At 35.7% G+C, this 13,144-nt stretch overlaps 2 protein-coding genes across 2 annotated transcripts; one reads left to right on the top strand and one right to left on the bottom strand.

Annotated features, from left to right (window-relative positions):
• Window positions 1–5,000: 5,000 nt before the first annotated feature.
• LOC109096781 (histone deacetylase complex subunit SAP18) lies at window positions 5,001–6,518 on the top strand. The gene is made up of 4 exons (XM_042763504.1): window positions 5,001–5,162; window positions 5,519–5,628; window positions 5,702–5,824; window positions 5,914–6,518. Exons 1-4 carry the CDS (start codon window positions 5,091–5,093, stop codon window positions 6,068–6,070), a joined length of 462 nt encoding a protein of 153 aa, XP_042619438.1. The 5' UTR covers window positions 5,001–5,090; the 3' UTR covers window positions 6,071–6,518.
• Window positions 6,519–11,103: 4,585 nt separating this feature from the next.
• On the bottom strand, window positions 11,104–13,088 carry LOC109096340 (potassium/sodium hyperpolarization-activated cyclic nucleotide-gated channel 1-like). The gene is made up of 5 exons (XM_019109966.2): window positions 12,939–13,088; window positions 12,686–12,832; window positions 12,323–12,560; window positions 11,798–11,971; window positions 11,104–11,416 (listed from the first exon to the last, which is right to left on the bottom strand). The coding sequence occupies exons 1-4, from the start codon at window positions 13,041–13,043 to the stop codon at window positions 11,802–11,804; spliced, it is 660 nt and encodes a 219-aa protein (XP_018965511.1). The 5' UTR covers window positions 13,044–13,088; the 3' UTR covers window positions 11,104–11,416; window positions 11,798–11,801.
• Between the last annotated feature and the right edge of the window lie 56 nt (window positions 13,089–13,144).

Here is a 13,144-nt window from a genome sequence, read left to right as displayed (position 1 = left end):
AAAAGTGTGGCAAATATAAGCACTCATTCCAGGGGTGCAGCAGAAATACACAGGTTATTCAAGGCACAGGCAACCTGCACTATCATATCATTAGTTTGTAGTCATTTGTAAGTCGCTTTGGATAAAAGCGTCTGCTAAATGACTAAATGTAAATGTAATGATCTTCTCTTGACCATGTCTATTACCTTCCCAACATGCCTATGAACATTCGCTTTATCTAAAAATGTGCGCCAACCAGCAAGATATTTTCTCCATCCTGTCCACTCTATATTTGTGATGTATATTGCATTATATTTATGCCTATGAACATTCTGTCCACTTTTGCGAGCCTCCACCAAGCCCTCAATGTCAAAGTCATGCTCAACCAGCACAACATCTCCAGGCAGAAGCTTACAAAGGAGGCCTGAACTCTCAACAAGATTTTTGTCACTAATGTGACCCGGTGATCCCCTCGAGACAAACATGACCACACCCTGAGGAGCAACACCTATCACATATTTAAGCTCATTCTCCATGGAATGAGCTGGCACAGTCAATGCTGTAGATGCAACCTCTTGATTCACATCCACACTGAGACCTAAAGCAGTCAATGATCACTGCACAGTCTGGGTACGCTTCTCATCCTTTCATATGTGGCATGAGAAGCAACATTACAGTCTCAAACACAAAGTAGTTTGGCAATCCCGTATAGAAGCTAATCTTTTCTGGATCAATTCTGAATGACGCCTCAGTGAGAGATATCTTTTCTATCGATTCCCTCAGCTCCACGTTCTCCTTCTTAACAGCCTCAAGACTGGACTCATAATCAGGGGGAATGTTTTTGACTGGGCTTCCCATTTGGTTTACACTTGAGATTTCTACTTCTTCTACATCATCCTCTTCATCACAACTGCTTAGTGAAGAGGAAACACTTTGGCTCTGGCTGTTCTTGACTTCTAGTCTGGCCATGGTCCTCCAAGAAACGCCCTTGTCCTTACAGGAAGAGCAAAGCATTGGCTGCCTCCACTTGTGCCTCTTGCTTATCATAAATTTCACAGGAACTTGTTTCCTTCATATTTGGCAACAGTGGTGCTGAAATGAAAATGGAAGGAACATAGTCTGGGGAGCTAGGATTTTTCAATTGTTTTCCTGTAAACAGAACAAGAATACATTTATTTCTATATTATAATGCAAACAGTAACAACAAAATGCACCTCTGAAAAGTAGTCAAACTTGTAAAAAATGAACGAAGATGCAGAGCAATCAGACACGATGAAGTAGTCTCCAATGCGGTCTAGTGTTGTCAAAAGTACAGATGAAATTGTAAAAATGTGACGATAGCAGCATTTCCCGGTAACATTTTGAGTGATGTTGTGTGGATTTTAAACAGCTCTGAATTGGCCATTGTGTTCTCGCACTCAACAGCTACATCCTCGCCTTGTGTGTATCTGTGTAAGTGCTAGGTGAAGAGCATGAAGCGATGATCACTGGCCCAGTCCCTAATGGCACATTTCATGTGCATTTGCAGTCTTTTGGAGTTACAATGGCCACAAAGTCCACGAGACTGTAGGGTGTCCCATTCATCATTTTAGCTTTCAGAAGGGTGAGCTCCACAGCAGACTTCTACCCAACAGTCAAAGCGGCTGATTTGTGACAGGGCCATTGTAGCCAACCACAGACATATCTGTTGAGCGTGTGAACACAATGGCCAATCAGAGCTGTTTAAGAATCCACACAACAGCGCTCAAAATGCTAATAGGAAATGCTGGTATTGTTACATTTTTAAAAATTCAGTACCGTCTGGTACCGACATCAGTACTTTTGACTACACTGTCAAGGTATTCATAAGAAAGCAATCATTCCTGGAAATTCTCCTATATGCAACTAGGAAATACACAGCCCTATAGGCCCATATATTTATACCCATACTGGGTCCAGCCACCTGGGGGCCTCACTTTTCAGCGCTTGTGCGGCACACTTGATTTATAGAGGCATCTAGGTGTGTCATGGTATTATTTGATTTCCATTGTTTCTCCCACCAGATGGCACCAATCTGTTTGCCATGTTTTTTTAAACACTTTTGTTCAATTTGTAACTTAAATTTTGTATCAATTGAGTTTAATTTGTAAATTTTATTTTGTTTTATTTTAAGATATAGTGTATAATTTATATGTTGTTTTTGTTAGACATAGTGTATAATTTAGAGGTTAATATTGTGAAGTTAAATTAATTTAATTGAAATGGAAGATGATCAAAGAAGTGATCAATAGCAAAATGTTAATCTTAAAGTCAAATAAGCATTTGCTAATTTACATTTAACCCAAACTCCAAACTGTATCATAACGATAAATTTACCATGCAGCCCCGTTATGGTAAATCATGAAGGAGCGTTAAATATAAATATATAAATATATATATATCATGAAGGAGCGTTAAATATAAATATATAAATATATATATAAAGAAACATTACTATTTTTAATGTGTTTGAAAGAAGTCTCTTCTGCTCATCAAGCCTGCATTTATTTGATCAAAAAATTAATATTGTGAAATATTATTACAACTTAAAATAATAGTTTTCTATTTGAATATACTTTAAAAAAATCATTTATTCCTGTGATGCAAAGCTGAATTTTCAGCATCATTACTCCAGCCTTCAGTGTCACATGTAACATCCAGTCTATCACATGATCATTTAGAAATCAATATTCTGATTTATTATGAATGTTGGAAAAGTCTAATATATTTGATGAAAAGGTTAAAAAGAACTGCATTTATTAAAATAAAAAATAAAATTCTAATAATATATATTCTAATAATATATTTTCTTTACTATCACTTTTTATCAATTTAACACTCCTTGCTGAATAAAAGTAAATTTTATTTTAAAAAAAGAAAAAAAAAAAAAATAACTGACCCCAAATTACTGACAGTAGTGTATATTGTTATTACAAAAATTTTAATTTTTAAAAACATAGCTTCTTTTTTTTTTTACATTCATCAAAGTATCCTAGCACCGTTCTGAAAAAATATGAAGCAGCAGAACGTTTCCAAATGAAGGAATCATATTAGAATGATAAGGATCATGTGATAATATCCTAAAATTCAGCTTTGCCCCACTGATATTTAAAGTATAATAAATTTAAAAACAATTATTTTCCATTCAAATTACATTTTTTTCTGTATTTTTGATCAAAATAAATATGAGCAGAAGAAACTTTCTTTGCATTTTAATTGACTTTAGACCTGTACTGTATATATACATATCTGCTTTTAGTTCCCCTAGTGATATCAAACCAGATATAAGCATTTACTGCTTTTCTCCCCTGTGACTATTTTACAAAACTCCCAAAATGGCGGTGGGGGTAGAGTAGTCGACTTTAGGAGTTATTATACATAAAGATGAGCGTGAATGCAGTGTGCTCAATTTCAAGCCAATAACTGACAAAACAAAGACAAGATTGAATATTTGGCTTCAAAGAGATTTATCCCTGAATGGTAGGGTCTTACTATCCAAAGAAGAAGGGATATCAAGATCTGTTTATCTGTCTTTAGCTTTAGATATGCCATCTAATGTATGTAAAGAATTAGACAAAATGTTATTTAATTTTTTATGGAAAAATAGACACCATTATTTGAGAAAAGAAATTCTATATAAACCAAAGAGCAAAAGTGGATTATCTGTGCTTAGTTTTGAAACTTTAAACAATACATTCAAGATTAATTGGTTTATTAAATTCATTAAAAGAAAAGGATAGTATGTGGTATACATTTCCAAAACATGTGTTTTATATGGTGGGCGGCATAGATCTTCTTTTAAGATGTGATTTTAAAATTGAAAAACTGCCTGTCAAATTGGCTAAATTTCATAAACAAGCTTTATTGGCCTGGATGCTGGTGTTTAAGCACAATTTTTCCCCAAATAAATACATTATTTGGAATAATAGGTGCATTCAATATAAAAATAGATCTCTCTTCTATAATAGTTGGTATGAAAATAATATTGTGTTAGTTAGACAACTCTTAAATTCAAATGGTAATTTATTATCTTATAGTGAATTTTTGGAAAAATTTGGGTTTCCAGTAACGCCAAAAGAGTATGCTGTTGTATTTGATGCCATACCTCAACAAGTTATACATTTTGTAAGAGCTTGTGGAAGTGATTCTTCTGAGGCAATATTTGTTAAAGGCAGCATGTTTATAGGAGATATTGATATTTTGAAACATAGGTGTACAAATAAATATATTAGGAATATTATAAATGGTGAAACAGCTACTCATAAAAGCTTGTTGTGGACCAATGTATTTAGGAATATAAACTGGAAAAAAGCTTGGTGTATTTGTGAAGCATACTGTTTAAATAATAAAGTAAAAGAGGTTACATTTAAAATTTTACATGGTGTATATCAAGCTAAAAGTGTGTTAGAGAGGTTTAAGTTAGAGATTGATTATTCATGTGATTTTTGCTCAATGGAAAAATAATCTATTGTCCATCTGTTTTGTAATTGTATATACACAAAAAATTTTTGGGTGGATGTGGAAAATTTCATTAGAAGGAAAACAAATGCTATATTTAAATTAAATAATCTTGATATATGTATGTATTATTCCAGTGAAAATAACAATAATAATAATAATTTTAATTTTATTGTACAACTGTGTTTATTATTTTGGGAAAAAATTCATATACACAAGAAGAAATGGTCAGGATCCAAGCCAAATTTTATTCATTTTCTTCAGGAGACAAAAGACTACTGCACCAGTTTGGAGAACATTATAAATAAAAAAGCTAGGTAGACTTATCATATTTTTAATGAATATTCAGTTTTTTGATGAATAAATCAATGGTTTGTACACTCTGGCATGTGTTTTTTTTTCTGTTGATTAATATGTAAATTTCTGTTTATTATTGTATATTTCTGGTTTCTGATTAATAAAAAAAAAAAAAAAAAGGTAGAGCAGTCGACGCGAGTGTGTCGTCATTTGACTGGCCGTCATCGGTTGGCTGCAGTCACTGCTGTGGTGATGTCATCTCACCGCGCCGCGATCGCTCATTAACAGGCGCTGTGAACAGCCATTCATCACTTGCTTTCTAACAATACTGGACTAAAATGGCTGTGGAATCAAGGGTCACTCAAGAAGAAATCAAAAAAGAGCCAGAAAAGCCAGTGGACAGAGAGAAGGTTTGTTTTTCTTTACTTCTGCTCCTCAGTTGCGCAAATATTCGTGTACACAAGACGCGTCTTGCATGCTAAGCTAATTTGTAAATCGAACTAGTAAGTTAAACATTTAAGAATACAGCATATTAAACTTAAATTATAGGATAATAATGTCTAGTTGCAACATAGTATACTACAAATCGTAAAATATTAACGTAAGTGTGCAGCATATAATAAAGATATTAAAACGTTAAGTATAGAATATATGAAATTATCAGATAAAGAACGCATTTCTCCTCATCTGCATTATCAGTATTAAAGACGTGTACATATTCGCCTACGTCTGTTAGCTGTGTTTAAATTCTGCGTGTGTCCCACAGACATGCCCTCTTCTTCTCAGAGTGTTCACCACCAACAACGGAAGGCATCATCGCATGGACGAGTTTGCGCGGGGTAATGTACCTTCTAGCGAGCTTCAGATTTACACCTGGTAGGTATACATTTTGCATTGAGTTAAAGTGAGTAAACCGTATGATCCTGAATTGTATCTGCATTGGTTTCAGGATGGATGCTACTTTGAAGGAACTGACAAGCCTAGTGAAGGAAGTTTATCCCGAAGCTAGAAAGAAAGGAACACATTTTGGGTTTGCAATAGTTTACCCAGATCCTAAACGACAAATCTACAGGTGATCAGTACAGAAGTTTTTTGTTGTTGTTGTTCTAGTGTGGTCGGTTTGATTTGGTAAGAAGAATAACCCGTCTGGTTTTGTTGTAGGGTTAAAGAGATTGGCAATACTGTTTCGGGACGCAAAGGTTCAGATGATGCCATGACGCTTCAGTCTCAGCGCTTTCAGATCGGAGATTACCTCGACATCGCCATCACTCCGCCTAACCGTGCACCACCTCTCCAAGGACGCATGAGACCCTACTGAAACGAGACTTGCCTGCATTTAAACAAACGTGGAGTATGCCTGGAAGTCTGCCTTCCTGTAGAGTTCAGTTCAGAGCCTGCCTGTGCTGCCTCAGGCAAACCTCAATTAGGTTTGATTAGCTGGTTCAAGTGTTGAAGTCAGAACTAAACTGTGCAGGAAGGTCGATCTCCAGCAGCAGGATAGGGCATATCTTGAGGATTGGAAGTTTAATAGATTCTTTTTCATATATTTTGTGTTCTTCATGGGGTTTTATACCAGGCCTACCTTTTTAATTTTAGTCCTGTTTCCATGATTCCCATAAAATGTTGAATAAATCATTTTTTTTTTTTCAGTATCTTGTCTTGTGTAAACATTTATAAACTGACTTTTTGAAGAAACCAGTCATTGTATGAACATTAACCTGTTAATGGTCTATTTTTTTTTTTCATAAATAAAAGATAAACTGCAACAGAATGACCTACATTTTTTATATTATGGAGCCAAAAGTTTGGCTTTTCAGTATTTCGTCCATCTTGCCTGTACTGCAAACTGGTCTTGAAATGTAGTGTCCCTAAAAAAAAATGGCATTAGTGCAGCAGCTGTCATTTTATATTTATCATATATGAAAATATAATTTTATATTTCATACCTGGATAATTGTATAATTCTTTAGTAATGTTGATTTCTTAATTTAGTCTAAATTTCTCAAACTTATTTCAATATAGTCAATACCATTTGCTTAACCATCAATGCCACTGTTTTTTTTTTTTTTTATTCTCTTTATGAAGTATCATTTTTAGATTGTTTAAATCCTCCTTAAAAGTGTTTGCTCTTACAATCAAATTTGTCAGTAGAATCACTTTGTTATGACTACAATCTGCTGTTCTCCTGTTGGTTCCACTTTTTGAAAGCCAGGGTTCATGGTCTGCAGCAGAGATCTAGTAGTAAGTGCTCAAGACTTGCACTGATCCACAAGCTAAAAGAGGAGAAGAAAAAAAATTCTGACAAAAAAAGTCCACAAACAGAGCTCCTTCGAAAATTCAGCTTTGCCATCACAGAAAAAAAAAAAAAATTCAAAATATTACTGTTTTCACTGTATCTTTGATCAAATAAATGCAGCCTTGGTGAGTGCAAAAGACTTTTCATGCAGAGATCTGTTAGATTACACCGAATCAAATTAATGAGTTTCAAATATTATAATTTCACTTTCAAAAATAAGTGCAAAATGTGAGTAGTAAAGTCTCTTACTCCTAAAAATGTACATTTTAAAAATGCTATTTTGTATAAGCTGCATTAAATTTATGTTATTAAGCTGAATTCTTGTGATCATGTGATGTGATATTCACACCCAAATATAGTAGGCAGCATTCTTGCTGGTCTTTGGTGTTTTTTTGTTGTACAAATCCATGGTAAAGTCATTGTTCCAGCACATGGTATACTCAGAGATGCCTCTAGAGTCCTCTAGTCGTGGAGTCGGAGCATCCTCGTCCACAGGCAGAGAGTACTTAGGCGTCTTTGGCTGCGGTGGATGCATGTTCATGACAACTGGTGGTTGTGTTAGAGCCACAGCTGGGACAGGAGCAGCAATGTGAGGCGGCTCTGCTTCACCAAGCACTCTTTGGAACTGGAGCGCAGCCAGACCAAAATCAGAGAGCTTTGGGGTCCGCAGCTGGTCAACAGTTGGTTGCATCTTCTCAGGTGTCTCAGACTGCTGAGCCTCTTCACAAATCCCTTATCCCATCACTTCATCTTCCTCTGCTTGCTCTTCAGCCTCTCTTCTACAGTTCATCTCTATAATAGTGAGTGAATTAAAAAACATTCCCATTGAAATTACCATGAATCATAGCAAAGCCTAAACTTATATCAAAAGAAAATTCTATTTAATCATCAATTACAGATAATATATTAAGCCAAGCAGAGGCAGCATCAGGATGTAAACATTCTCAGATGTAATAAACATTTACCTGTATTTCCCTGTCTTGGATGTCGTGGTCTGTAACCATACTTCTCATAGTGCTAATATGGAAAGTGTACAATAACAAGTATAACAATAACAAAAAAAAAAAAAATTAAGATACTGTCTTGAACACATTCAGTTCAGCATAAAATCGCATATGTAGTGCTAATATGGAAAGTGTACAAAAACAAGTATAACAGTAATGTGGTCCAAACCCGTTCCGTTCATCTTACAAGTATAGATATTTAGAGAGTCCGAGAGCTTTCTGTCCCCTCCATTAAATGTATGTACGGTATACTGTCCACGTCCAGAAAGGTAATAAAAACATTTCAAAGTAGTCCATGTGTCATCAGAGGGTTCGTTTTTGAAGCATCGAAAATACCGTGGTCCAAAAATATCAAAAACTACGACTTTATTCAGCATTGACTTCTCTCCCGGTCTGTTATGAGCGCGCCGTTCACAGCACATCCGGTTCGCGAACGAGTCACTCGATGTAACCGGATCTTCTTGAACCAGTTCACCAAATCGAACTGAATCGTTTGAAACGGTTCGCGTGGATGTAATGATTGAAGCTGTTAACTTTTTTTAACATGGCTGACACCTCCCTCCAGTTCAAATAACCAATATCCCGGAGTAATTCATTTACTCAAACAGTACACTGACTGAACCGAAAAAACGAACGAAACATTGACTCGTTCTCGAGTCAAGAACCGTTTCTGTCGGACCGCGTGACGATTGAACCGAGGACTGAAAAAACTGCGCATGCGTGATTCAGACTGACACACGTCTGAACCGAACTGGTTCTTTTGGTGATTGAAACCGATTATGTGCTAATGTTATGAGCGCGGGTTTACCGAAGGCTTGAATAGCAATCTACGAGTCACTTCGAGTGCAAAATAACTTAACCGTTTTCCGGCAACCGGTGTATTGACATCAAACTGTCCGAAACCACCGGTTCGCGGAGAAGAACATGTTCCTTCCCATCACTACCGGTGTTGATCCTGGAAACCGATGCAAAATCACTCGAGAACGAGTCATTGTTTCGTTCGTATTATCTGGCTCGGTTCAGTGTACTGTTTGAGTAAATGTTTGGTTTATTTGAACTCAGAGGGAGTTTTATTTATTTTTTTATTTTTAACAGCTTAAGTCATTTGTGGATTAATGCTTATTGTTGACGCGAACCGTTTCAAACGATTCAGTTCGATTTGGTGAACTGGTTCAAGAAGATCCGGTTACAATCGAGTGATTCGTTCGGTTACCGGATGTGCTGTACGGCGCGCTCATAACAGACCCGGGAGAGAAGTCAATGCTGAATAAAGTTGTAGTTTTTGATATTTTTGGACCAAAATGTATTTTCAAAAAATTCTAACGGACCCTCTGATGTCACATGGACTACTTTGAAGATGTTTTTATTACCTTTCTGGACGTGGACAGTATTGTACATAATTCTCAATGGAGGGACAGAAAAGCTCTCGGATCCCTAAATTTAAATTGGCTTATACTGTGGTCTCCAAGATGTACTGTACGAATGGTCTCACGGGTTTGTCGACATGAGGGTGAGTCTAATGACAAACTTTCTATTTTGGGTGAACTATCCAATCGCATAATACTTTAACAAAAATACTGTGGTTTTTTAATTTGGATTTATTGGGTTTAGTGTGAGAATTGTATATTTCTTTGATATATTTTTTGTGGTTTTGTGGATTATATTTGTTGGGCGACATATTGGGTCGTTCTTTACTCCCACCTAGTCGTTCTATGCAGTCACTTGTTGCTATGTTTATTGTGGATGTAAATCGAAGCAGTTTAACATTTATGTCCAGCAAGTTAAAAAAAAAAGTTAAAAAAGATAAACAGAGTTCAAATTAAATGACTGAACATTAAAAACTCAGGGAACTGAATCATGTTTTTAAAAATTATTTATTATTTAATGTTTTATAGGAAAAAAAGTTAAAAAAGATAAACATGATTTCACCAAGTACAACATGTTCCTGGATCAACATCCTTGTTGATCCTGGAACAACATTCCAAAAAAACAGAATTGAGATAAACTTTTCCTGTTTTAGGCTTACAATTGCTTCTACACCCTTGTTATCAGCTATCATTTTGATTTAAGGAATCTTTAGGTTTAAAGGATTGGGTTAAGTCTATATTTTTGGACAATAATGTTGTTCCAGGCTCATCAGAAGATTTTGATCCAGGAACATGTCTTGGCAAAATCACGGCGACTGTATACCTAAATTTGATTGGCCTATTTGTTTCTCTAAAGAATGGATGGAATAACTTGTCAACATATGTGACTAATGAAACTTTCTATTTGACGGCCTACAGAGAATGTGAATGAACTCATTTCTGAATGTGTATTAACTCATGGACAGCTGAAACTGTAGGTATTTGTGGGTATTGAAATTTTATTTATTTTGATTTATAGGCTTTATTTAAACATGGTCATGTATTACCCTTGAAAATAAAGTGGAAACAGTGGATCTTCACAAATTGTTTAGTGGAGAAAGTGTATGTTCAAAATTTTTTGTTTTTTATAGGCTTTATTTATAACATCTTTTTAAAATTTTTAAATATTCTAAATAAGACTAATATTTAATATTAATATTAATATTTTTTAAATAAGACCTTTTATAAAAAATTAGCTTTTTTTAAACAGAGCTACAATTTTACATTCTTTGGATCATTTTATGAAACTGCAAACCCCCCCCCCCCACCCCCCCCATGATCCAAAATTTGACTTTTGTGACATATTTGACGTAAAAATTACTTCAGCGTACTACATTTAATTAAAAAAAAGAGCGTAAAAATTAGCTCAGCGTACTACATTAGTAGTTGGAAAAAAAAAGAAACGATCCAAAATTTATCAATTTATTTTTTGTTTTTAATAGGGGCTGTTTATGTTAGATCTACAGGAAAATAAAGGCCACCAGTGGGTGCTGTTTTAGATACTTCAGAGGAAGATGTAAAGAGGCAGATCTTCGGGGTGCAGACAAGCAGAAACCTACTCGAGGAGCAAGCGGCAGAGATCCTAAAAACATGACATTGTGACTGGTTATGCTGAGCTGTGAGCTATGCATTTTTATGGTTTGGAAAGTAGTATAGCAGCGGAGGCCAGGAGGGGAGGAGCTTGAGAAGGTGGCCTACAAACAGTCTAAAATCAGTATTCTCAGAGGAATCCCATTCCAATGTAGTTGCCAAGTCACACTTTATTTGCTTTACAAAGTCCATTTTCCGACAGCTGAGGATACTTAAGGCCACATCCACCAGCTGGAACAGAATATTCCAAAACCACTTCTGGAAATCTATGCCAATAAAGAGGAATATCCAAGCAAAGCAAAGCTGGCAAATCTGGCAAAGTGCATGCTGAGGAAGCTGCAGGAGGGGTTTGATGCAGGTGTAGCCATCTACCAATCAAAATAGAGATGCAAAATAGATATCAAAATGCTTTAAGCTCTTGCATCCTTAATCGTCCTTATTGGGTAGTAGTGTGTTGTATTTTAAAAAAAGAAAAAAAAAAAGGATTTACCTAACATAACTTATATACACTACTATTCAAAAGTTTGGGGTCAGTTACATTTCTTTTTAAATAAATGTATCCTTTAATCATTCAAAAATGGTAGTAAAGACGTTTAGAATGTAACAAAACATCTCTATTTCAAATAAATGCTGTTCCCTTGAACTTTCTGTTCATCAAAGAATCCTGAAAAATATATGCTTCCACTAAAGCTGTTAAATCAACTAAAAGTTGTGCTCCAAATTGTGTCATTGATAGAACTAAAACTTACTTTCTCAAGATAACAAACTGTCTTTATCCAGTTGAAATGTCTCCAGGTCCCTTCTGATGTCTGGATAGTCCTTCAGAACAGAATGAAAGGAGTCCACCGACAAGGAAAAAAGCTGACAGATAGTCAGAGCTTGTACTGTAGCCAAATGCCTTCCTCTTGTTAAGAGACATGACTCTGGAAAAGAGAAGGAGAGTCATTATTTGAATGGATTGTTTACCCAAAAATGAAAATGCTGTCTTCCTTTTTTTCCCATACTATGGAAGTCAATGGCTACCATCAACAGAGTCTCAACAGGTTACCCACATTCTTCAAAATATTTTCTTTTGTGTTCAACAGAAGAAAGAAACTCAAACAGGTTTGGAACAACTTGAGGGTGAGTAAATGATGGAAGAATTTTTAGGTGAACTATCTCTTTAACACAGCTTGCTAATAAATTGTTTCAAGACATGAGTATTACAAACAACACAGACTCCACATAGTCTAAACAGACATTGCATTGACAAAGCAACGTGACTCGAGTCAAACCTCCAAAATAGTGTCCATCACACAGTTCCCTACGGAAAAACTCATTCTCCACAAAGACCTGCCCATGCTCGATGAAGAACATGCGGTCACCAGGAGCGTTCTGGCGGATGATGATGTCACCCTCCTGGTAGACCTCATACTGCAGCTCCAGAAGAATGGCATTGACGAAGTTTATATCACAGTTCCGGAAAAAGGGAGCTTTTCTCACATGGGCTGAGCACATGGTCATCAGAATTTCCTAACAAATCCATTCAAAAAATCATTAAACTATAAAAACACTGTTTTACTTTTAAAAACATGAGCAAAACATCTTTTAAATAATCACTTCTGTGACTATTTAGGCATTCCAAAAGTGAGCAGTACCTCTCTGAGAGATGAAGACACCCACTTCAGGACATCTTTCTCATCATACCATTTCCCTTCATAACGAGCCTGAAAGTAGTTGCTGATGTGCATACGAAGGGCTTTGGGAAGCTTCATGAAAGTCATATAATCTTCCAGATGATTCATCTATGTAAAAACAAGCACAAAACAGAACAGAAAAGAGAAAATGTGAATGACATCCCCAATAACCATCTAATATGTTGTTTTAGCAGTATATTTGTTTTCCTCGCACCTTGTTCTTGTACACTCTTGATGTTATGTCCACATCAGACATCATTGCAGCAGTGTTGGCGACCATCACCGTGTACATGATGGCTCCAGACACAATGCTAGTCATGACTATCCACAGCTCAACCTCATCTGAAAAAAACAAACAAAACAAAAACAATTAGTTATTTATTTAAGTATTAGTTGTTTGTTGTGATTGTTTTTTGTTGA

Source organism: Cyprinus carpio, chromosome A9 (assembly GCF_018340385.1).
Source record: "Cyprinus carpio isolate SPL01 chromosome A9, ASM1834038v1, whole genome shotgun sequence".
Taxonomy (NCBI): domain Eukaryota; kingdom Metazoa; phylum Chordata; class Actinopteri; order Cypriniformes; family Cyprinidae; genus Cyprinus; species Cyprinus carpio.
Note: the sequence above shows the minus strand (reverse complement) of the source record. Positions and strands in the feature narration are given on the sequence as shown.

Bases quoted from the DNA above. Each gene is read 5' to 3' on its own strand.
- LOC109096781 (XM_042763504.1), top strand. From the start codon at position 5,091: ATGGCTGTGGAATCAAGGGTCACTCAAGAAGAAATCAAAAAAGAGCCA. The intron at 5,163-5,518 runs GTTTGTTTTTCT...TGTGTCCCACAG, and splicing joins AGCCAGTGGACAGAGAGAAG to ACATGCCCTCTTCTTCTCAG. The intron at 5,825-5,913 runs GTGATCAGTACA...GTTTTGTTGTAG, and splicing joins CCTAAACGACAAATCTACAG to GGTTAAAGAGATTGGCAATA.
- LOC109096340 (XM_019109966.2), bottom strand. From the start codon at position 13,043: ATGACTAGCATTGTGTCTGGAGCCATCATGTACACGGTGATGGTCGCC. The intron at 12,833-12,938 runs GTGCGAGGAAAA...GTTTTTACATAG, and splicing joins CAAGAGTGTACAAGAACAAG to ATGAATCATCTGGAAGATTA. The intron at 11,972-12,322 runs GTTTGACTCGAG...TCTCTTTTCCAG, and splicing joins TGATGGACACTATTTTGGAG to AGTCATGTCTCTTAACAAGA.